Raw genomic sequence first — 25,507 nt, forward strand, 5'->3', positions numbered from 1 at the left:
TAGGGCTGTCAACGAATATTCTAAATTCGAATATATATTCGAATAGTTGTATAGAATAGTTCGAATAGTTGAAATAGAATTTCGAATGTGAAAATGAATATTCGAATGTAAAAAAAAAAAAAAAAAAACAGCGGCAGCACTGTCTGCTTTGCGGGTGGGCGCGTGCCTGAGATCAGGGACAGGTCACAGGAGTCTCACTGTCTGGCACAGAGTCACTGCTGACAGTTGACTTCCGAGATGCAGAAAGTGCAGAATCCAGCTTGACCGCAGCAGAGAAAGTGATTGTAACCCCCAAACATCTAAAGAGTGATGTCTGGAAATATTTCGGATTTTGGTCAGTTGATGGTAAACTTGTTGAGCCTACAGCTATAGTGTATAAGCTATGTAAGCTAGAGTTAGCTTACCATTCAACAACTAGCAACTTGAGGCTACATCTCCACATTTTGGAGATGTAGCCTCAAGTTGCTAGTTGTTGAATGGTAACCTAACTCTAGCTTACACACTACTTTAGCTGTAGGCTCAAAAAGTTGCCTCACTGCTGACAGTTGACTTGGTGGAAGATGGCAGAAAGTGCAGAACCCTGCTTGACCGCAGCAGAGAAAGTGATTGTAACCCCCAAAAATCTAAAGAGTGATGTCTGGAAATATTTCGGATTTTGGGCAGTTGATTGTAAACTTGTTGAGCCTACAGTTAAGTAGTGTGTAAGCTATGTAAGCTAGCGTTAGCTTACCATTCAACAACTAGCAACTTGAGGCTACATCTCCAAAATGTGCATCCAAGTGAATATGGCATAATATGTGGAACTTCAGCGAAACAGCCACGTCTGGATACATATTTTGCGCCGTCCGTCACAAGTTCGTTGCCTGCGGCACGACAGGAGGCTTGCACGCAAAAATTGATTTCGTTCATATGCAAGGACATGAGGCCGATCACTGTGGTGGATGGGATAGGCTTCAGGGAGTTCTGTGAAGCACTGGAACCGAGGTACCATATCCCTTGTTGTCGTTCATTTAAACCGCTATGCGCAGAGAGCGCGACGGTGCGGGAGAGGCAGAGAGAGGGAGAAAGAAAGAGTGCGTGTGTGCGAGTGTGTGCAAGCTCTGCGGTCTTGGCCATTAGTTAATTTCCTTTTTTTTGTGTAGGTAATATGTTGTTAAATATGTTTAAACTTAAATAAATTACCTATACAAGTAGTTATGTCTCGTTGTATTAATTTGTCCTGTTATTGACGTGCCTAATGCGCAACCAGAAATTCGAATATGTTCGAATATATGTGTTTTTTTAAAGCGAATATTCGAACGTCATTTTTGAGCAATTTTGACAGCCCTAACACACACACACAGACACAGACACAGACAAACACACAGACACACACACACACACACACACACACACACAGACACAGACACAGACACACACAGACACACACACACACACACACACACACATACCCACACACACACATACCCACACACACACCCACACACACACACACACACACACACACACACACACAGACACATACACACACACACACACACACACACACACACACACACACACACACACAGACACAGACACAGACAAACACACAGACACAGACACACACACACACACAGACATACCCACACACACACCCACACACACACACACCCACCCACACACACACAGACAGACACAAAGACACACACACACAGACACACACAGACACATAGACACACACACACACACACACACACACACAGAGGGCCAGAGCAGTGGCGGGGCCACCGCTTCTGCTGTGAGCCACTTAATCATGCCCTCATTACCCGCCGTGATTAATGTCCTATTTTACAAGTACGATTCTGTCTCTGATGTCTTGTTAGGGAGCCATTTAGAACAGAGGCCGCCCTGTGCCTCAGTCCCTCACGGGGATCAAATGAGGCCTTTGTTTGTCCCAGACAAGTCAAGAACAGACACGCTCCAACATAAATAAACATGATGCGCATGTTTTATTGTCTATAATCATATTCAGGATGAATATGGCAGCTGGCTGTGAATGTGAGAGGGTACGAGAGAGGGAGAGAGGGCAGTAGAGGCCAGACAGTGTGTGTGTGTGTGTTTGTGTGTGTGTGTGTGTGTGTGTGTGTGTGTGTGTGTGTGTGTGTGTCTGTGTGTGTGTGTGTGTGTGTGTGTGTGTGTGTGTGTGTGTGTGTGTGTGTGTGTGTGTGTGTGTGTCTGTGTGTGTGTGTGTGTGTGTGTGTGTGTGTTTGGATGTGTGTGGGGATGTGAATGTGCGTGTAAGTGTGCGAGTTTATGTGTGGAGATACGCTTACAAACAACATTCCACTCTGTTCCTGCTGTGACTGTGAGTGTGTGTGTAAGAGAGAGAGAGAGAGAGAGAGAGAGAGAGAGAGAGAGAGAGAGAGAGACATCTGTGGTATCTAAACATCCTTTAAAATATATACATTGCATAGGGTTACATTGCTAAACACAGGTGCTTGTCTCATATCGTCTGTAATTTACTCACAGAGATGGACCAAGGCATGGGAGTAAAGGAAGGGATGGTATATCATATGATACACAAAGGGATTCAATAAACACGTATATGTAAATATGTGTGTGTGTGTGTGTGTGTGTGTGTGTGTGTGTGTGTGTGTGTGTGTGAAGGGCACATGCAGCTGTGGTTTCACAGAGCCCCATGGATTTACTGACAGATAGGGAGGAACATAAGAGAGCGAGGACAATGTTTGTCTTCTCCATAGTCAAAGGACTATGTAAACCATTAGGGGTGGGAATCTCTTGGCACCTCACGATTCGATTCGATTCCGATTCAGTGGTCAACGATTCGATTCTAAACCGATTATCGATTCTCAACCGATTATCGATTCAAAACCGATTATTGATTATCAATTCTAAACCGATAAAACGATTATCGATGCATGTCGATTTTTAAAACATTTGAGTTTGCTACTCAGAGTCTCAAATCACTTCCTACTTTGTGTTTGATAATTAAAGAAAATCAACAGATGAATTACCTTCTCTATTTTTTATTAGAGAAAAAGCTTTTCCTTGTCACAATTATGACTTTCAATGAACAATGCAATAATCGATGCAGCTTGCATTTCAACACAAAATGGATGTGTAAAAAGAAAAAAAAAAAAAATTATTTATTTATTTTTTATTAAAAAATCGATTATGAACTTTTCTGAATCGAGACAGAATCGTTCTAGAGAGAATCGAGAGAAATCAAAAAATCGATATTTTTTCCCCACCCCTATAAACCATGTGTGTGTGTATGTGTGCATTTGACCTTCCTGTGGGTATTAGCTTCTGTGTTTGTGTCCACAGAGTGCATACTGCATGAGTGAGCATGTGTATTTGTGCGCTGGATGTCCATGAAATGTATGTATGGTATTTATGCATAACTACATATGGATGTGTCCCATACAATGAATGATATGTGTGCATCATATTTTGCGTCTATATGTGTGTGTAGTGTGTGCATATCTCCATATATGTGCTTTTATGCATGCGCGTGTGCGTGTGTGTGTGCACTTTTGTGTGTCCATGTCTGAATAGGTGTGCACGCATGTGAGTGTGTGTGTGTGTGTGTGTGTGTGTGTGTGTGTGTGTGTCTGTGTCTGTGTGTCTGTGTGTCTGTGTGTGTGTGTGTGTGTCTGAATAGGTGTGCACGCATGTGAGTGTGTGTGTGTGTGTGTGTCTATGTGTGTATGTCTGAATAGGTGTGCACGCATGTGAATGTGTGTGTGTGTCTGTGTGTGTATGTCTGAATAGGTGTGCATGCACGTGAGTGTGTGTGTGTGTCTGTGTGTGTGTCTGAATAGGTGTGCACACATGTGAGTGCCTGTGAAAGAGGCCGGTGGGAACCATGCGCCGCTCCCAGCGAGCCTCTAGAGAAACTGCTGATAGCACACGTTAAAGATTAGCCTGGCCTGGCCTGCGCTTGGACTGCAGCCTACCAGCATTCCTCTGCAGAACTGCTTGACCGCCACACTGATGATGGCCTCGCAGTTATGGCAAGAGAGAGCGAGAGAGAGAGAGAGAGAGAGAGAGAGAGAGAGAGGGAGGAACAGAGAGAGAGAAAGAAAGAGAGAGAGAGAGAAAGAGAGAAAGAGAGGAACAGAGAGAGAGAGAGAGAGGAACAGAGAGAGAGAAAGAGAGGAACAGAGAGAGAAAGAGAGAGAGGAACAAAGAGAGAGTGGAACAGAGAGAGGAACAGAGAGAGAAAGAGAGGCTGTGAGGTAGAGAGGGGGTCTCATAACAAGCAAGTGGAAGTGCCAGGGCAGTAGAGGCTGCGGGGTCGAGACGTCCTGACCCTTCAGCACACTGAGAGATTGTTCTCACTGCCAGGGGCGGGGGGGCTGTCTCGTTGTCGTGCCACTTCAATAATGCCAGAGGCCTGGCAAAGGGCTTGGATGTGGTCTGTGACTGTGGGGCTTCTGAACAGATCAGGTTTGTGTGAAGCAGTGTGTGAGTCACACTATGAGAGGAAGATGTGACACTTCGGCAGACCTGCGTTGAACGGGGGGGGGGGTCTTCTGAGAACGGAAGTAGGTGAAGCATAGAGGTGTGAAAATAGCTGACAAACTTGTTTCGTGGGATGGCCACAACCACAGAAAGCACTCAAAGCTTCCCTGCTCATCTGCACGCACACAGGAAGCCCCTTATTCTCGCAGCTACCATGAGCAGGGTCCGTTTCTGAGCAGGGTCCGTTTCTGTGCAGGTCCCAGCCAATACAAAATGTTCTGAGAGGGGCGGAACCGTGGCCTCAACCTATAGCCAATCTAGGTCACGAAGGTGGAGATCTTTAAAAACTTGCAGAGTCCAGCATCCCCTTGAGTGTGTGTGTGTGTGTGTGTGTGCGCGTTACAAAACGCTGGTTGTTCAAAAAGCTAGAAGCATAAGATCCCTGCGAGACAGTACAGGCATGTGTGGTTTAAGTTGAACCCTTTTGTAGCCTGGACCTTTTAGGCATTACAAACCTGTTAGGACCCTCATGAATGAAGGTAGAAAAAGAGCGCAAAAGCACAGAGATATGGCTGCTTCACGACTGATTTAGGGACCTCAGCAGGCCGTCTCCTAAAGCTCTGTGGCCCTCTCGGAAGGGCAGAAATCATGTGGAGGGACTGACCTGGTAAACAGCAGAGGCCAAACATGTCTCTCCCTCGCGTGTGATGGCCGCTGTGGCTCAGCATTCGGTCCTGTGGAGAGAGAGAAAGAGAGAGAGAGGGAGAGAGGGAGAGAAGGAGAGAGAGAGAGAGGGAGAGAGAGAGAGAGAGAGAGGGAGAGAGAGAGAGAGAGAGAGAGAAAGAGAGAGAGAGAGGGTGAGTTCATGCTTGGTCACGAGGCAGGCTTTCATGACTTGGTTTCACACCAACACCTTGACCTGTCTGAGGGACTGTTTCTCAGTGTCTCGGCATCTCCCTTTTTTCATCTTTCGTCCTCTTCCTGTCTATCTTTAATCTTCTCTCTCTGTTTTTCTCTTCTTTGCTTCTCTCTCTCTCTCTCTCTCTCTCTCTCTGTCTGTGTGTCTGTCTGTCTGTCTGTGTCCCTCATGTAATGCTGGCAGGCTACTTGACTGGGCAGTGTGAACCAAATGAGGGGAGCCAGAGCGGCTGCTGTTACTCACACATGTGGGTCCACTTAACGGTGCCCGCCACCCCCTCTCCCTCACCCTCTCCCTCTCCCTCTCACACACACACACACACACACACACACACACACACACACACACACACACACACACACACACACATTGAGAGCATCAGAGACCTCAAAACCCACCATCACACACACACACACACACACACACACACACCAGTTCTCTCCAGTGTGATACAAAACCTATACAGAAGGAGCGAAGATAAAAGCTGAAATAATAACACACATTTTTAACCTAACCCTAAACTAAACAAAACAAAAATGCTGAGTGTATTATTCTGACATTTGGACAGAGCTGAAACAGATGGCAGAAGGGGGAAAAGACAGAGTTTTTATATTCCAAATTCCTGTTCAGAGAATGGTGTGTCTCTCCCCTTTTAGAGATCACCTTCAGTTAAAAAATGCCACTGGATTATCACCAGCCTTTAATTCAAGCTACATCCACTGGGATCTGGTGGCCCAACAGTACAGTGCCCAATTTGCAGTCACACAGCTGTAATATAGCTGATTATACGGCCAGTCTTCTTCTGTCTAACCTAAATATAAAACGCCACCAGCTACCCGTTAAATCCCCCCGAAAGCTCATGAGTATAGCCCTTCTGGGTCACAGAGTTTAGCTAAGCTTGAACACTAGGTCTTGGAGAGACTAGAGCTGTGTCTATTACCGCACACTTGCACACTTCAAACACTGACTTTCAGTGCTTAGGGCGTTCACACTGACAGAACCAGCAGAATTCAGGGCACTGAAAGTACCCGGATGGCGCACTGCAAACGGTCAAAAAATGCAGTGTGAAACGATGGACACTACTCACCCTAAATGGGCGCCATCTTGGCTACGTAGCGGAAGAGGAGGAGCCCTTTCGGCAGCTTTTCAGTTTTGAAAGTTGGCTGACTAACGCCTCGCAAATCACTTCAACCATTATTGCTGGTTACAATAACTGTGTTATCTGATAGTACAGTGTCTATTTCTCGGTAACTTTTGAAAAATCTAAGCGAGAAAACGCCAAAAGATGTACATTTACATACAAAACACGGCCGTCAGCGGAGTTTTGCCTGCCATCTTTGTTTAAAATTTCCAGTTGGCCGGAGGAAGCTGGCGCACAGATTTATGGGTAAAAGGCTCGCACATTTGCGTCAGTCAGTGTTCCATTTGAGACAACACTAATCAGCGACAGAACTACAGATGTAAGTGCTTAGTGTGCACTACGCACTGTATTGCAGTGTACTTCGTAAAGTGCGTGGTAATAGACATGGCTTAGGTCTTGGAGCGACTGTGCGTCGCATGCTAGTAGCTAAGCTTGAGAGACTGTGCGTCGCATGCTAGTGGCTAAGCTTGAACACTAGGTCTTGGAGAGACTGTGCGTCGTATGCTAGTGGCTAAGCTTGGAGAGACTGTGCGTCACATGCTAGTGGCTAAGCTTGAACACTAGGTCTTGGAGAGACTGTGCGTCGCATGCTAGTGGCTAAGCTTGAACACTATGTCTTGGAGAGACTGTGCGTCGCATGCTAGTGGCTTTGTCTGTCCTCTCAGTAGCTTAAGCGGCTCTAGTCCTGCTGCAGCCACTGAACAAAGAGCACCTTTGGCTATTGTGTGAGTCTAATAAACTGGACTCATTCACATAGGGCCAGTCAGCCTCACAAGAGCCAGAGATACTGCTGCCCATTCCAACAGGAAGCCAGGGCAGTGGGGTTATGAGTGCCCGGCTACCTGGGATTTACTTTGCCTTCAGTTTCACACAAAAGGGTTAGGGTTGATTTGTGTTTGTTTACTCTCCTGGTGGATGTTTTTGATATACATCCAAACAGCTGATAAGGTAAGCTTAATGTCTGCAGACTGTCTGGCTCTGGAGAGACTAGTTATGACAGAAATCTCTCTCACATATAGAGCTTTGGGAGGACCGGAGGGCATTCGGATACTGTGGTTTGGAAACATTCACTCCCACTGGCATATATCTTTTGGTGAAAAGACCGAAGACCATTTCGACCAAAAGAACATTTCAAACCCAACTGAAAATGCTTTTAATGTGAAATAAAAACAGATTGAGCAAGAAAATGAAAAAAAAAGAAAAGAAAAAGGCTTCTCTAATTGCTGTTAGGCTGTAAAATATGCACAAAAGGGCTGTAAAGCCCTAAAAAAAACAACTAATTTCAACCATGAAATGGCATGACATTGGAGAAGAAATGAAATGAAAAGCAGATATTTGGTCATTACTGAAATATAACCCATATGTAAGTCATTGCTTGTCTTTTTTTTCCTTCACTAACTGTAGTGTTTCAAGGGTCAAACTGCTCAACTCTATTAAACCATACACGCACGAGCAGGATCCTGAGAAACACAAACAACAGAACACACACTGTCGAGCCAGAGGTAGCTTTGAGAGGCTTATTCATTGACCTCATCTACTGACTCCAATGGCAGCCAAACCCTGAGGTGGCAGAAAACAGCCCTGTGAAAAACAAGGGAGGCCACCATAAAACTTTACAGGCAACCTGCTTCTTGCCCGGCCTACTATTGACTTTGGGTTTTCTTCCCCCCCCCAACATATCCCATTTTCTATCATGTTTCCTCTCACTCACCCCGAGCCTGAGTCTAACACGGCCCTTGCCGAAGAAACATCAGTTGTGAACAGTGGACTTTGTTTCATTTACCAATTTTTTTATCAGGACTTCTGATGTGGCCACTTTTCTTGATGTTCAAAAAAAAAAAAAAAAAAAAAACTTCAAATGGTCAAACTGCCAAATGTCGACGTCTCCATCTTTTGTGGACATTAGAGAACATTTGTAATTTGTTTCATTTGGTTTCATTTCACTTCACTGCTTATGATATACAGAGCCCCATCCTGTAAGCCTCCCTAGGGACCTGTGTACCACAGGGCGTGTGGGCTTTGTTGGTCTTTGTAGTATTGCTGAGCTCGGTAAACACATAGATGAAAAGAACATTCCACAAGTTTCCGTGTGTTCTCTATTAGAGAGCCGAGATGAGAAAGGTCTGCAGGGAGGTGGTGACGTAACACTCCAAGTAAACAATGGGCCAGAACGTTCCCTTTACTAATTCGGGGAGAATTGTAATGTCTAATGAGGTAATAGCCAGTGTCAAGAGGGAACGAAAGCAGTGAGAAATCAGTGTGGTCAGAGAGAAAGGGGGAGCAGTGGAGGAGAGAGAGAGAAAGGGGGAACAGTGGAAGAGAGAGAGAAAGGGGGAGCAGTGGAGGAGAGAGAGAGAAAGGGGGAACAGTGGAGGAGAGAGAGAAAGGGGGAGCAGTGGAGGAGAAAGAGAGAAAGGGGGAACAGTGGAAGAGAGAGAGAAAGGGGGAAGTGCATGGAGATTCCTTGGCCACATTTCCCCTCGAGAAGAGAGAAGCTGCAGTGGAGGAGGAGGTTTCACTTCCACTTAATTGCATATCACTCAGTCGCTTTCATGTCTTCCTCTCTTCATTGCATATTACTCAGTCGCTTTCACGACGTCTTCTTTTCTTCATTGCTCCCTTCTTCTCCCTCCCTTCCACTTCTCTCTCTCTCTCTCACTCACTCCCTCAAACTCCCTTTCAAGTTCCTGGGGGGAGAGCAGCCAAGACCCACTGGAGTTTCCATTGCTCATGACTTCCCCCTTCCACCATAGCCTGCGAGAGCCTTCACCAGCACACCTCAGACCACAATCCTCCTCCTCCTCCTCCTCCTCCTGCTGGTTTTCCTCCTGCTGGTTCTCCTCCTCCCAGCCCTGAAACCGAGCGGACTCATAAACCTCACACCGTTAACTTTACAATCCAGCAGCGAGAGGCAAAACACAACAATAAATAAATAAATAAACCAGCAATAATGCACATCTGTGCAAGGCATCAATCTCTAGTTAAGTGAGGCATCTGGAATTCCCTCTGTTCAGACCGTTTCTGCACTGCTCAGAAACATTCGCTGGTCTGAAGCTGAGCCTTATAAAGGGGCGGAGGTGCCGTCGTATGGCTATGATTTCCACAGAATTCACCCGGAGCTCCATAACCAGGACTGGCCTAGTGCTGCCCCTATCGTGTTCTGTGCCAGACAAAAGGCATGCATGAAACCATAAAACATTCCTGTCTAGCCATGACAACAGTGGTGTGAATGATGCAGCTTTCAAACCTCACCCGAGCCTAACAAAACTATTGGCAGGGACTTTTGTTAAGATGTCTATAAACCATATTTAGTCATTTCTGAACAAAATGTAAAGGAAAAACAACTATGCTTGGGAAAATGCCTTTTAGATTTGCATGCAATGGAACTCTCTAGACACTACAAACTCCTGTTCAATGTCAAACCAGAGATGATATCCTTTTTGAGGGGTTTTTTTTCAAGGGGAAAAGTCGGTGTCAGGCTTTCCACTTTACCAGGAGTCAAGAGACCAAACTGGGAAAGCGATTTAAACATGCGGCGCTAAACTCTACCGTACATTTCTTGAACCATGAATTCATAAGTCATCCCTGTTTAACGTGAAAAATTATACTCCAGTCCGGCTAAATGCAGAATACACGTGTTGAGTTTCCAACCATTTCAAGAGATTCTGCTGAGGCATTTCCAGAAGATTCCCCAAGGAACCTGCTATGCTTTCATTCAGCCTGAGAGGGGGGTATTTATAGCTGTGCCTTCCCTAATTATTGTCTAGACACAAACCTGCAAAAACAATGTGGGGGCCATTGCTTTGCCTGAGCAGATGGAATCATATTAACCTGTGTCAACACTTGTCACTTATTTTCGCTTCATTCTCCCGTGCGGCCACCGAAACTGAATCCAACTCTAAATGTACCCACACACCACAAATCCTGGCGGAAATCTCAAAGGTCAGTCCTAGGGTGTGCCAACAAGTCACACTTACACCTCTGTCTGTAATCTCTGGCTCTCTGTTTGAACTATGTATTTAGGTGCGAAACAAAGAGCACCCAACAATGACTGTTTACAGTTTCTTTTACATCACGATTAAACCACTGAAAGCCACACAGCGATATGCCTGACCGGCGCTTTAATGACACGAGATGTGGTATCGAAGCCATTCATGGAGTCACACGATTTGATGTTGCTATGGCAGATGCTACGCTAATGCTCTGAATATGAACAAGCACGGGGAGGGAAAGTACCCCTATCATAATTGAAGGCCATATTCAGTTTGTAATAAGCGGTTGCAGCCGCCAGCCTATCGTTATTGTCCACTGCATGGAACATACAGAGTGACTGCATATTGGGTTCCATGACTTCACTACACAAACATTCTGGCCACACTTCACATATGCTCCCCAAAAACGCAAACATGGGACCAGTAGGAGGACACACATAAATACACTGTCAAGGGTGTCTTTTTTTCCACACGCACAGCTCAGGTAAACACTCTAAGGCTGAAGACAGCGATGTGCAGTGCAATGCCACTCATGCTCGTGCCCTCAAAGGCTACGCTTCCACACAGATGCTCATCTTCTGAGTCTGTCTGTGAACAGGCCTGTGAGAGTGTGAGGATCTGTGACATTACTTATTCCGTTTTATCAGCCCAGATCTGGAGCAACGAGGAAACTGAGCGCCAAGACCCACCATTCTCTGCCTCGTGGGGCTTTCAGACAAGCGGATTAGGCTAACTGCTTCCAGACAGGCAGAGAACAGCTGCCAGTGCATTAATGTATGGAAGAGAACAGCTTCCAGTGCATTAATGTATGGAAGAGAACAGCTTCAAGTGCATTAATGTATGGAAGGTAGTGGATAATTCAGGGGAAATACCTCTCCTCTCAGTGTCTGTTTCCATGACCGCCATTATTAAGGTCAGGTGAATAGTAGCCCACTCTGGCTACTCGAAAATGCTGATTTGGAAAACACAAGAACAGGGTGGACCTCGGACTAGAAAAAAACAAACACCATATTTTTGGTGTAAAGTACACTCTCATGGAGATTCCCTTTCAGACAAAGAAAAAAGCCAAGTCCTATTGTGGTGTAATTACTCCCCCTCCCCCCTAACACCCCCCCTCCCCACACACACACACACACACACACACACACACACACACACACACACACACACGTGTATGTGTATCTGAATGGGAACAGCAAGCCTGGGTGGGCTGGGTGGGCTTCAGCATCTATCACACATGAACCGGCTGTTATTACAGCAGCTTTCCCCTACCATTCTTCTCTTCTCTGTAGCTGCTATGCATAGAAATGCAATTTCAGCATTATGTATTCATGAAGCTCTCTTTCTCACCATCAGAAGCAGCACACACACACACACACAGACACACGCTCTGACACACACACACACACACACACACACACACACACACACACACACACACACACACAGCTTGCCACCCACAGTTACCATGGCAACCCCAGATGTTTTGGTACATCCCTGAGGGCCCCTTCTGGCGAGCCCAGCCGCAGGGTGTAGTTAGACAGGGAGGCATCTTCTGCCTTGTTCCCCCACGGCTGCCGAAAATAGCCACGGAGCGACAGAAGACGAGCAAGAACAACGGCCTTACGCATGCTCTACCTGCTGAGGCCAACTCTGTCTGGGAGTCAGTGTTGAGCAGGTTTTTCATTCACTCGAGCACAATGGTGATTAATCACGCCTGGTTTTGCTTCCGTTAGAGACTGATTAATGTCTGTGAGTAAAACGCAAGAGGAAAAGGTTTTATTCGAAACCCTGGTACTATGGCCAGCCCCTGTGACACAACAGGGCCATTGTAGGGGCACACAAGTATGCCAGAGTTATCAGGACTACGAGGGCAGTTCGCCCCGTTGAAATTCATCACAACCTTTGCCCTCATTGCGAGCAAAGGCCACACACTTCCAACAATTACACTCAGGGTTGAAATTATAGGCCACAGGTTATAGGCTAAACTTCTGTGGTAACACCTTCACGATGAAACTAGCATGAGAGCTTACATCTGTTTTTTTTAATTAGGCTTATGTTTGAGAATTTGGGAACTGAACGTCTGTAATTATAATGTGCTCTACCCTGCACTTCATGTTGCTTCTTCCTGAGTCACATGAAGTGAAAGCCTGAGAAAGCACTGAAGAGTAGTCAGTGAAAATGGACCAAACAGTCAAAAGTAGAGATGGTGTTGTACACAATCATACTAAACTGTCAGTTGTTTATGTTAGATACAATGTAATTTACTAATGTGCTGACTGTTATGAGGTGATAATAGCTATTCACAGATAACAGGAGAGGTGAGAAATCTGCTCTTGAGTTTCTTAAACTATGAGGACCTGTGCTGTGTTGAAGGCACTGGCTGCAGCCACTTTGTAACGTGCTTTCAAAGGGAAAAAGTAGATACATAGTTTATCTCAAAATGCTGTTCAGAATTTGGGATACAGTAATGGTGGTTCAGTGTTCTAACAGTCAGTTATGTGAAATTTGATTGAGGCAGGCCTACACAGTCCCACCAGAAGAAATTGTTGGCAGAGATAATGTGACACACTCCACATTTCTCAGAGCTTGTAGCCCGTCTTAAAACGATCACAGATGTTTATAACTAATATCACTACACAACAAACTCATACACTTTCAACAGCCTCTTTTAAAAATAGTCCTAAACTGGGATACGAAAACGGTACTTCCAGGCCACCTACCTTAACATCAGGAACCATTTGCCTCACTTTGAACGTAGTCTTGGATCCCGTTAACATTTTGACATCCAGAAACGTATCTTGCTATATCCTCACAAAATCCACATTGAACCCATACGGTAGTAAAAGTCAGCAACAGTATAAAAGCAGTGCTTTAGCCCGTTCCATGTTTATCTGGAACTGTTACTTTTCACTGCATTCAACCTGCATCACCACTGAGTGTAGAGGTGTTCTCTGTAGCTGGGTAAACCACTCTCGTGAATTTTGCTGGTCTTGAAGCGGAACCCATCCATACCTCCTCCGCTCAGAGCTTAAAATAAGTTCACCGTCAATCGTCGCAGTCTCGTTTTTATAATCGTCACAGTCTTGTTCCCCTCCCGACAACACAGATGTAGATGACCGCCAACGCGAAATGGAAGCGTTTTCCATTAGCTACTATTATTTACCCTCTCGCCATAGTGAAAATGACACAGTGGAGCGCTACACAGTAACAAAAAAAGACACCCAAGCGTCTCTATGCCTCTTAAAGGGCCAGGCCGTTTTACCACGAAAATAAGGAAACTTGAATTCATGTCAGAGTTCTGCATTCCAAGATCTTTCATGAAGTAAGAGTAATGGTAAACGAAGAAAGATCAAATACATTCATAACAAAACAGGAAAGAAACTAACATAAAATGAACAGATACAGCAGTCTCACAATCAACATTTTCCCTGCAAAAAGCAATAACCGCACTCTGAAGTTGCAAGGCACTTAGGGGCACAGGGCTGTTGGATGGATTCCCACTGAAATGGGACAATTTGAGACCCTGCCGTTTTACGACCTTTCACACATGGAGAAGATTTAAATCAAGTTCAGTGGGCTCGTTTTCCCCGCTGTTTACTTCAATAACGTCATACCCCCTAAATCAATCATACCCCCCTAAAAAAAAGTACACATTTAAAAAAAACTGTCTTTTTCATGTTATAAATTATAATACAATAAGACAAATCCCACCATTTTTCAAGTCTCAACAAAGGTCTCCCCAGCTTTCACACAAATGGACATCACTTACCTATTATGAGGCCTCCTCCTCAGACTGCACCTGTGAACTCTCTCCACCTGTAAATCCCCTAAATGTCTACAAATTGCAGCCTGCCAGTGGTCTGAGCTACGCTACATACTGGACTCTGCGCTACCCCACTCACTTACTATGGTCAGTATAATCCTCTAATTACCATACTAGGGCTTTCGCTTTAAGCAGAGAAACACTTCACAGGTGACCTACCCAGCAAAGTGTGGACCGTGTTAGAGGGCTGGCTGCCTTTGAGTGCTGGGATGTAGTGCATACGATATCACAGAGGTTTCATCTGGAAACGGATACCTGCCAAGCAAAAAAGGAGAAATGAAAAGTGATCCGAAAGATATCAGTGCTCCACTTATTAATTTATAAGAGCCCCACATTGAATTTATCGAAGCGAAAGGAGATCAAGTTGAGCTAAAGAGTTGCAGGAGATTGTTTTGTGGAATAACTATGTTTTTTTTTTCATGTACACAAATGAGTGATGGTTTTCGTTGTTCTATTTTGCAGAGAATAGAAGGCGTGCTTGAGAACAGGGCAGAAAATTGGAGCTACCAACACCAATATGTGGATCACGCTCCAACTTTTGCAGGTAAATGTGGACCACCTGTGAATCCAGAGGGGTCTAAACAGAAAAGAAGAATGTACTTATAGAAGAGTACATCTCTGAAGTACAATAAAAGACCATAAGGCAATTACCAGTCATGCTGTAAGTAACCAAAAGTTTTAAACCTATCTGACTGTAATCGATGTGATGATTTGACAATCTATGGATAAAAGCGTCTGCTAAATGACTAAATGTAAATGCAAATGGCTGTGAATGTTGAACGTGTGTAAAATGCAGTTTCCTTGTAAAATGCAGTTTCCTTGTAAGTCGCTTTGGATAGTGTCTGCTAAATGACTAAATGTAATGGTTTGTCCAATGGCCAGACCAGGATTATTTGACTGGCACTGCACAGTGGAAGTTGTGAATGCCAAGAGTATGGTGTGGATTCCTGTGCATATGTGTTTGCCTTTAAGGATTTCTGAATAATGCATAGCATGCATGCACATGAAATATCTCACACACAGTAAGCCATACCACATCCAGATGTCCTCCGTCGGAAATTAAAACAGTACAAAGAGTTTCGAGACAGATTGAAATCTTCTTATTTACTTACTACACTGGCAACTACCTAAAGTAGCAACACATTATAGAACACTCTTATGCACACACATCAGATCTGTATGTATAATAAACTGACACGCAGCGCCTAATAGTTAAATGACAAAGTATGATGCCCAAGGCCTGAGTTTATCTGCGTAGAAATACAAACGTAATATTAAACATGTGCTTTAACTGCTGAGCCAATTTCGAATTAGGCAAATGTATGCTAAAATGTACTCCTCTAACAGAAAGACATTACATCCGTTGTCTCTCAAGAAAGAAATGCATGACCACAGGCACTGTAGTGTTTAAATACAATGAGAATTTTATTCAAACGGTGCAAATAAAAAGAGAAAAACAATAAAAACTAAAAGATAATCAGATGTTCTTTCTATCTAGATTGCACTGTCACACAGCCTAGGCTTGCCTCTGCCAACCTGGGGTAGGGTAGGGTAGGGTGGGGTGGGGAGGTGGGGGAATAACATGGATCTAGACAAAGGTGTACTGCCCATCAAACTACTGATGATGCAAAATATGGGGGTCATACCCTCTTGCAACATGCTAAAGCTTCAGTTCCATGCAAACCAAAGCATCCCATGGAAGTTTTTGTGGATGACTGTCATTTAGGAAAATAAAAAAAGTACATACTTTATAAACCTGGGTCAGCTATACCTTAAAATAACAAAGAGAAAATAATCCATGTAAGGACAAAAACTGCGACGAGATCAGTGCCTGAGTCAGGTCCTGTAAGTTGTGGCTTTCAAAACGTGCTGTGTGATGAGGTTGCAATGAATGGGTTTGTATAGGGGTGCATGAAAATGTGTGTATGCATGCAAGCGTGTCTGTGTGTGTGTCTGTGTGTGTGTGTGTATGCATGCAAGCGTGTCTGTGTGTGTCGTGGGTGATATGGAGGTCAGTGAGGCCGTCTGTCTGACAAGTAGCCCGTATGAAAGAACATTCTGGTATTCCTAAAATTAAACATTCTGAAACAAAAAGAAACTTCCTGAAAAATAAACAACTTCCTATAAATATATATTTCAAAACCACACCTTTTTTGTCAGCTCATTAATGAAGGTATTAGTTTGTTCACAAGAAACCCTCAGACTGAAGATCCTTTTTTTATGGTCAGCCTCAACTGCCAAACAAAGAAAAGAAAGAAAAAAATCATTCCAATGAATACTGTCTCCCATCGCTGTTTCGGCTACTGCAGTTTGGTATCCGTTCATTTTAGTGTCCAACAATATACATTCTTTTCTTTAAAAACACTGTAAAACTTTTGGTATGGTTTACAAAAATAACTTGGAACATATTTGTACAACCTTTTCGTTGTCTTTTTTTTTTTTTTGTTAATACAAAAACAAAAAAGTTTGCAGTCTTATTGAAGTTCAATGAACAATGTTTTCTTTTCGAGAGCTTCCCTGTTCTTGGAATAAATGAAGCCACTGATGTAAGCTACGATTACATTGTAGGGAGAAATAAACACTCAAGTTAGTTGCCATCAAATTCTGATTTTTCCTTTTTTTTATCTCTTAAGAAGTCCTCTTGATTGTGCCATCAAGCTGCAACACTTTTTTGTGAGGGCAAGGTATGCCGTTAGCACTTGCGCGCGCGCACACACACACACACACACACACACACACACACACACACACACACACACACACACACACACACACACACACACACACACACACACACACACACACACACACACAATTACATAGACATGGTCATACACAGATTCTCATTGAGAATTAGCAGAAAAGGACAGCTGTGCACACCACACAAAAACCATCACCAAGAGATCACTTATAGATACATGTCTGCTAGTTTGAGAAAAAATTAACAGAAGACAGATACCCTTTATTTACATTGCTGAAGCCAAAACACTCTCTACCTCATCTATTTTTCACTTTCCTAATCCTATTGATAAAATGCTAGGTTATAACTGGTGGAGTCTTATTGCCTATCGCTTCCATAACAAGGAAACTGATACAAGAGCGCCATCCACTGGGCATGGCAGATATTGCATACAAAAAAAATAGCGAGGCAAACACGAGAGCATGGCAACAATTTTTTACATCCATCAGATGCAAGTCATTATAAGTGTTAATGACCAATTGCAAATTGAGTATAGTTTGTCATTTCTATACTGTCAATTTTTGAAGGGTTAATATCTCCATCTGCATTTCAAGAGCTTACTTTAAGATCAATGTGTGTGTAGTTGGTGGTGATGTCACAGGGATTAACTCATAGGTTATTTCAATGGTGTCAGCAATATAATGGCAAATGGCAATTAAATAATGCCAAACTTCTCAGCTTTAAGAGTATTATTGTTGTGCAGAAATAAACAGGACCACTTGCACCATGCAGCCTTGCTGCCTGTGAGGATAACATCTTGGGGTTATTTTTGTCCCCCCCCCCCTCCATCTTCGCTAGGTATTTCCACCACCACAGCAGATCCTCAACGAGGCCTTTGTCTGTCAACCAACATGGCAGCAACTTCAAAACCCCCAAAAAAAGAGGAAGAAAAAGGGGAAAAAAAGAGGCCTGAAAAGGGCCCAGCCAAAACCATGGCATTCAGCACTGCTTGGGGAAAACAACACACACACAGGGAGTGATGGCCAGAACAGCCATCCTCCCAAAATGGCTTCGCACAGTTTCTGGAATTCGAAAATAAATAAAAAACGGGGAAACATTAAGCCTTGACACAGACAGACAGACAGAAACCCGTAGAGCGGATGGGCCAAGAGAAAAAGGCAACTTGGAAAGAACGAGAGATGAGAGAGAGCGATGTCGTCGTCCTCAGAGACGCGCCTACCCGCCATGAGTGAGCAGGCCGTGCCTCTCCAGACTGAGGAAGCAGACATCCCAGGTCCGAAATAACATACAGCATGCCATCATCACACTGGAACACACACACACACACACACACTCACACACACACGCTCAGGACCTAAGAAAAAAAGTGCTTCATTTTTGTGCAGAAAGCCGCCTAGTGACTCGTCATGGTCACTCACTTTACTTGGACGCCACACCGTGCCGTGACTTGAGCTTTTGGAAGGTAGGGTATCGCAATGTGTGTAACATTTCTTTTGCATGACAACTGGCATCAGTTTTGTCTGATTTAATTTTACCGCAATATCTTCGATAAAATATATCTGATTAGCCAGGCTAGACCTTTAACTAGACCTAATATGACACTAATGACCTTTTGTTTGTGTATATATACACATATATATATGTATGTTTATACATATATATATATGTATGTATGCGGACCACAGGGTTAAGCTAATTACGCTGACTTGCACAAGAATTCGATACTGGCTATTTGTTTTAAAAAGCTATACTGTACCATCAGAAACCAGAACATTGAAACACTCTTTAAATACACCACCAATACTGAAACAGAGAATTAATTTATCAGTTCCATATCAGAAAAAAAAACATATGCAGCAGCTGGCTGACCAGTAGCATCTGCATTTCTGTAAACACAGAACGTTTTGTCAGAGATTTATGCCACACTAGGTATTTACTTCCACATTTGATCTGTGTATAAAGCATCACAGGCGGACAGCTATCACGCGACTTTCTTTGCAAGTTAGGAACAAATGTCAAGTTAGAAATGACGTCGGACCATGTCAGAGATGTATCTTGTAGTGTATGTAATGGGGGGGGGCTTTTGTTTGATGGCTGATGGGCTGAAGCAGTTCAACTGGGCCATCAGGCTGAGATGACCAAACTGCAAACTGGAGAGCACCAAGCCAAACCCACGTTTAGCTGAAGAGATATTTAAAGAAAGCGTGATGCTTTGCCAAATTATGAACATCCGACCAACGCAAAAAACACCTAAACCATTTCATTTCGCTGGCACCTGCTTAGTATTTGCAAACAAATATTTAGAAGATTGAACTCAAGGAAGCTTGGGCGTGTTTTCTATATTTTTTTCTCTTCCCATAGAAGAACGATGAGATTCCTCGATTCGTTGAAGTATCTTAGCAAAACCCAAAACCTCAGTCCAGTGGTACACAATCTACCCTTGCCTGACCTTTTCTAATTGACCTACAGTGCCAGAGACTGTATGCTTCTTACAAAAAAGTGTAGATAAACAAGCAGTTCATGGTTGTGCTTCTTGTATGCCTGGGGTTGTGTATGTGTGAGTGTGTATGGTTATTTTTCATGAAATGCAATTAAGCATGTTGCACTTTCAAAAAAAATTATGTCGCCTGCGGTTTACATTCACTCCACCAGGAGGAGCTAAAAACAGAGGATGACTGTTACAGTGCGGCGAGGAGACTGAGACTGGCCCACTTCTCTCCACCACCACCACATCTCTCAGGTCCTCCACAGATGGAGCCAAAGTCCCCATCGAATCATTCTCCCCATTGAAGCTTCTCACAGTTAAGACTTGCCACAATATCCACAGTCAGCATGGGGGGATGACTCATCACTCCAGTCCAAAAGGCAATGTCTGTGCCGTTTTTTCCTTTTGAAGACGGAAGTTTCAGCCTCAGGTGCCTCCCAGGTAAGCAGGCAGGCAGGCAGGCAGGCAGGAAGGCAGGCAGGGCATGTAGACCGTTTGCCTCGCTCCTTTCCACCACCCCCTAGAGCTGCTCAGAACCTGTGGATGGTCGGCTCCGTTTCCCTTCTCTTTAGCTCCTCTCTGTAGCAGTAGGAGCAGTAGTTGCTTGTCTCGGGGTGCCCGAAGAAATTGCAGCTGGGCGTCCGGCAGCGGGTGGTCTGCAGGCCGGCCAGGCCGCCAGCGCTGCCCAGGGAGTAGTGCCGAACCGGGGGCGGACCGCTGCGACCGCCATCCAGGCTGGAGCGTAGGTCCCGGAAGCCATTGCTGTACCCACCACCCCCTACAGGCTCAGGGTCCAGCTCCGAAGGGTAGGTGGCAAAGCAGGGGTTGACCCGGGAGGGGCTGGCCACTGAAGGGGCAGGAGGGGGTACGTGGTACTGGGGATGGGGTGGGTCTTGAGCCACGGGGCAGTGGCGGGGGAGGGTGGCGTACGATGGGAACCCAAGGTAGGAGGAAGATGAAGAGCCAGGGGGGCCCCCACCGGCTAGTTGTCGGCGAGTGTCCATATAGCCGTGCGTGTGCAGGGTCTGTGACAGAGGGGCTGGGGGTGTCTGGGAGAGGGCAGTCGTGGGGTGCTCCACCAACGTGGGCCGTGGGATGGGGACCACACCCGAGTACAGGTTGGGGCTGAAGACGGACGGCTTGAAGTTGCTAAACGAGGTTGTGGTTCCTTCCACCAGCTCCTCTTTCGTGGCCTCGAAGCCGCGGTATCCCAGATCCACTCCACCGCCTTCCTTGCGGGCCTGCGAGCCGTTGGGGGTGGCCAGCCCAGCCCCGCCCCTCCGCTCCGCCTCTCGCCGCTGCTCCTGTTCGGCCCTAAAGCGCTCCTCGGCGTCGGCCAGGTACCGCTGGATCATCTCCTCTTGGAAGGGCTGCCGGTTGCTCGTGGTCAGCAGCCCTGCGAATATGTACTTGCGCTCGCCTTGCATGGCAGCTCGCAGGATGCCGAGGCTCACCTTCACGTCAGTGCTGTACTTGTAGGGGTCCGACTCACCTGGGCTGCCCCCGACGGGACGCTCGCTGCTGGAGGACGGAGATCCTTTCCCAGAATCCTCAGAGCTCTGCATAGAGGGGGAGCCATCCTTGCTGCCCTTGCGCCCCCTAAGGGAGCCCTTCTTTTTCTCCGTGCCCTCCCCTTTGCCGCCCGTGCCACTCCCAGGTCCTCCGACGCCCCCTGTGCTCTTGCTCGTCATCAGGCCGCCCACGTTCTTCTTCAGCTTGCTGCCCAGGCTCTTGCCAAAGCTGCCCAGCTTGTTGGCCACCGAATCTGCCCGCTTCTTGTCCCGGTCCTTCTCCTTGTCTTTGTCTTTCTCCTTGTCCTTCCGGCTCTTGTCCTTGGGGGCAGAGCTGTTGCTGGACGAGCTGGACGAGCTGGAGGAGCCACTGGGCTTGGATGAGGAGGTGCCTCCTCCTGTAGTGCTGCTTTCGCCGTTGCCGTTGGAGCTGCTGCTCACGGACTCCTTGTCCGACTCGCCCGAATCTGGGGGGCTGCGCGCCTCCTCGCCAGCAGAGGCCGTTGGTGACTCTGGCTGGGCCAGTGGAGCCTGCTGTAAAGACAAACAAACACAAATCACTGTCAGTATCATCCATCCATCGTTACAACAAGCGTTACATCTGCATAGTCTGCCCTATTTATATCTGAAGTAGTACTGGTTGTAGTAGTGGTAATACTTCTATTTTCTGCATGCAAAGATCTGCAGAGGTTAAGGATTAACCATTATCCGGTACGTTGCATAACAGTAATCATAAGGAAAATCTGTATAGTTTGTATTTATAGGAACTACAGTTCAGTAAATACATGCATGGATTATTCAAAAACTGTTTCATGCCAAATTGTTTTAGTACAATCCCTACATCTGACTATCCTAAAGTGAGGTTTTCCTCGAGATCCTTCATGCGAATAAGAAGCTCACCTGTACCTCACAAGGCAGCGGTAGCCATGTCACGGTCATGTAGCTGTGCAGGAAATGCAGCTTGGCCTCCAGAGATAGGGCCACACTGGGGGACGGCAGAGGAAGAATAGAGGCTATGTTATACTGATGCAAAACATGATATAGAACATCATCCCCAAACCCAAATGGAAATGTGGCTTTATAACAAATGTATATTATATTTATAATAAATAAAATAATAATGATAATAAAGAGCCACTAATATTACCTCGATCACATCTCACCTGTCAGATATTCATGGACTTTAAAAAAAAATACTTGAGCAGTACTCAATGCTAATAATCTGTTAAGACCGAGACCTAACACAATTATAAATGTGGATATCGTAAGGCTGTTAAGAATAGCAACAGCGCTGTGCCTCATTTCTTTCGCAGCTCTGTAATCAACAAACAAAACGCTGTGTAATAATATGACAAAGTGTAAAAATATCCTCTTTGCTGTGCTATTTCCAGACTCCTTCCAGGCTCCTTTTATAGCAGGCTTTCACTGATAATCCCTCAATGACTGTCAAGAATAGCTTGCTCTCCAGATTAGTTAATCATGGTTGGTGATACCAGGTTTTGCAAGGGCCATTCCCTGGAGAGTTTAGCGTGATCTTAATGTTCTTTTCATTATCCTTCCCTCTCTTTCTTTCTTTTCTTGACACAACTGATAAATACACCAACCAACCAACAAACAAACAAACAAACAAACACACCAGGGGCAGCTAGTCCATTTAAGAAGATAAAGCCATGCTTCACGAAAGCAATAAAAATGACATGCATGGATTGAAACTGCGTGTCTCTTGTATTTAACGACTGATTTCTTGTCAGTTTTTCTGCATATTGCTACACCAACTGACAAAATGAGATGTACAAAAGCGGCCCCAACTGGCCAAATAAAAAATGACATGAAGTGCATGTTATTTATATAAAGCACATAAATGGATTTCAATAGGTGTCATCTGTTTTTGTTATTAGTCAACTGACTTTTTGTCCCAGGATTTGAAGCGGGTTTTGAAAAATGTAACAGACTGAGCGTTCTAAGCCATCTGAACGATCTAAGCAAAATAGTGATCGCTGTACCTGGCAAGCATCACGTTGTCACCGTCGTCCTTCCCCCATTCCCAGTCCTTCCCCGGGTCCACAGCGAAGTGCAGCGGCAGCATCTTATGATCCGAATCCGTCAGAGGAATCACCGCTAGGGAAGAAAACGGAAGAGAGACACAGCACACAGGAAATCATCACTAACTTGATTTTACCCTCTCTTAACCTCCACAGTCTCCAGAGTTAGGAACTACAGGCCCCTTTAGGATAACAGACAAGTCGACCACCAAGAAGCCAACAAAACAAAACTCTTATAGAGAGAGATCAACTCTCCAATACCATTTGCTGTTAATTCAAATTGAAATAATTTTTTCAACGTTACGAAGGATTAATTTGATCGGAGCTCCAGTGTGCCAGTCAGTAGATCAACTCTCTAATACCATTCACTGTTAATGCAATTCCACTACTTGAATTTGTCTCAAACTTTTAACACCTGACGAAACGGGGTAAATTATTTTTTCAATGTTGCGGAGGATTCATTTTGATCCGAGCTCCAGTGTGCCTGTCGCTACCTTGCTCTTTAGAGCCGTCCTTCTGCTCCATGGACACCAGGGCAGAGAAGTGGGCCTGGTCGTAGGCCAGCACCAGGGGAGAGCGGTGGCACTTGCTGGCTGGGACCTCCAGGGGCAGATAAATCCCTCCAAATGGAATCGGTGCAAAGGCTGATGGGAGAGGAGAACAGAAGGGAGTCGGTCAACCTTTAGTTACGTCGCCAGCTATTGCAATACCAGGTAGTATGCAAAACACATATGCCTTTGTAGACGCACTCATATTAACTATTGTCAGGGAGTCGGTCAACCTTTAGTTACGTCGCCAGCCATTGCAATACCAGGTAGTATGCAAAACACATATGCCTTTGTAGACGCACTCATATTAACTATCGTCAGTTGTAGTCAGCTAAACTCCATTCACAGCTTCCACATCTCTAGTGCCATCCATAAATGTGGGTTAATCTATGCACCAACTGGAGACAAGATGGCCCCAGGCTAGGAAAGTTTTTTTTGGTTGGTTGTGCCGTCTCTTGAATGGGTGTGTGCAAAAGAAACCGAAGGTATTCGGGTGTGTGTGTGTGTGTGGGTACGCCCTTACCCTCTCCACCGGAGTCCCTCAGCATGGTGTCCGCCACCACCACTATGGGTCTGCGCAGCACGTGGGCCAGAACAAACACATGGAACTCTTCCAGACTCTCATACACTGGTTCCTCTGAGGACTCCGCCCTACACACACACACACACACACACACACACACACCACACACATACACACACCACACACACACACAGGTGAAACTATGAGTCAGACAACCTCTCCTGGTCAAGCAGGTCAAATTCATAATTCATTGGAACCTCAGTGGTTCGCACCACCAGGCCCTACAGAATACTTATGAACACTATGCCTACTATCTAGTGACTTCAGACTCAAACTATGGAAGTGCCATAATGTGACTGCTAGTTCTCTATGCAGTGTAACTATGAATTGGATTAGCATAATTACTGGCTGATCCTATGACCTACCCGTTGCTGCCGTTGGCGCTGTAATGTATTCTGGGTTCGCTGGATGCCAGCTTCAGTAACTCGTTCCACTCCTTCTGCCACTCCTCCTCCGTGTACACCAGCCCCGACTGCAAAAAAACAGATACAGTTTCACACCTGTTCTTTCACACTTTAGCACAGCGAGTTACAAAAGAGGTCAGGGTAATCACTGACATAATGCCACCCACACACCCTCACGAACAAGGACCCCATTTTCCAAAGTTTTATAAAGTATGAAATATAATCAGAATAAAACACACAGCATTATAGCGCAGCGTCCGACAATGATGCTGACTAAGAACTGGGTCTTGGAAGTCTGCAAAGGCACATTAGCTAGATAATGATGCATGATTGCTACTGCCCCAGGGAGGGCTGGTGTGATCTATGAGCGATTGGAGCGCTGACCTCTTTGTTCTGCATGGTCTGCTGCCACCGCCACCGCCGCCTCAGTGCCTCCCTCTCCTGGCCGTGGTCCATCAATGCATACAGGGCCTTCCGCAGCATCAGATCGCGGTCATGGAAACCCCACATTCCTGCACAGGACGGAATAAAATCATCGAAAGGTTAAGAAACAAGTCACTGACGACAGACGACAGACTAGTCTGTGTTTTGGTGTGGAAGGAAAAAAAAGCTAAAAATGTAACCAAGTGTAAAGGGTGAAACCCAGTATCTAGCATCAGGCCTGAGGAACACGGTTTCACATGAGGGGAGGAAAAGGCCACATGAGACGACGTCTACGAACGGATTAATATTCCTCTGATGGGGCTTAAAGTTGAAGTTGCCCGTAATTAATTAGCTGCTGCTGCTAATCTTCCCGTGGTGGCACTGGCACTGGCACTGGCACTGGCCCTGGCTGGGGGTTCACCTTAGATGTTCCGGGGGCCACTGGTGCGTGTTATCTGCCTA

General features: G+C 45.4%; 2 protein-coding genes across 3 annotated transcripts in view; both read right to left on the reverse strand.

The window, feature by feature from the left end:
• mtmr11 (myotubularin related protein 11) overlaps positions 1 to 15,322 on the reverse strand; it is a 37,518-nt gene extending 22,196 nt beyond the window's left edge. The window contains exons 1-2 of the mRNA XM_031576348.2: positions 13,246 to 15,322; positions 5,135 to 5,204 (exon numbers count right to left, since the gene is read on the reverse strand). Of these exons, the coding sequence (XP_031432208.1) occupies positions 5,135 to 5,204; positions 13,246 to 13,302 (127 nt within the window). The 5' untranslated portion in view covers positions 13,303 to 15,322. The remainder of the gene's footprint in view (positions 1 to 5,134; positions 5,205 to 13,245) is intronic.
• Positions 15,323 to 15,425: 103 nt separating this feature from the next.
• The window catches only part of otud7b (OTU deubiquitinase 7B), a 34,464-nt gene continuing 24,382 nt past the window's right edge, over positions 15,426 to 25,507 (reverse strand). The window contains exons 6-12 of one of the 2 annotated variants that reach the window (XM_012818123.3): positions 25,007 to 25,134; positions 24,584 to 24,690; positions 24,159 to 24,286; positions 23,582 to 23,731; positions 23,049 to 23,163; positions 21,952 to 22,030; positions 15,426 to 21,579 (exon numbers count right to left, since the gene is read on the reverse strand). In XM_012818123.3, the coding sequence (XP_012673577.1) occupies positions 20,065 to 21,579; positions 21,952 to 22,030; positions 23,049 to 23,163; positions 23,582 to 23,731; positions 24,159 to 24,286; positions 24,584 to 24,690; positions 25,007 to 25,134 (2,222 nt within the window). In that variant the 3' untranslated portion in view covers positions 15,426 to 20,064. Of the gene's footprint in view, positions 21,580 to 21,945; positions 22,031 to 23,048; positions 23,164 to 23,581; positions 23,732 to 24,158; positions 24,287 to 24,583; positions 24,691 to 25,006; positions 25,135 to 25,507 lie in introns of both variants that reach the window. The other variant, XM_012818121.3, reaches the window with a different exon arrangement.

Source organism: Clupea harengus, chromosome 11, assembly GCF_900700415.2.
Source record: "Clupea harengus chromosome 11, Ch_v2.0.2, whole genome shotgun sequence".
NCBI lineage: Eukaryota > Metazoa > Chordata > Actinopteri > Clupeiformes > Clupeidae > Clupea > Clupea harengus.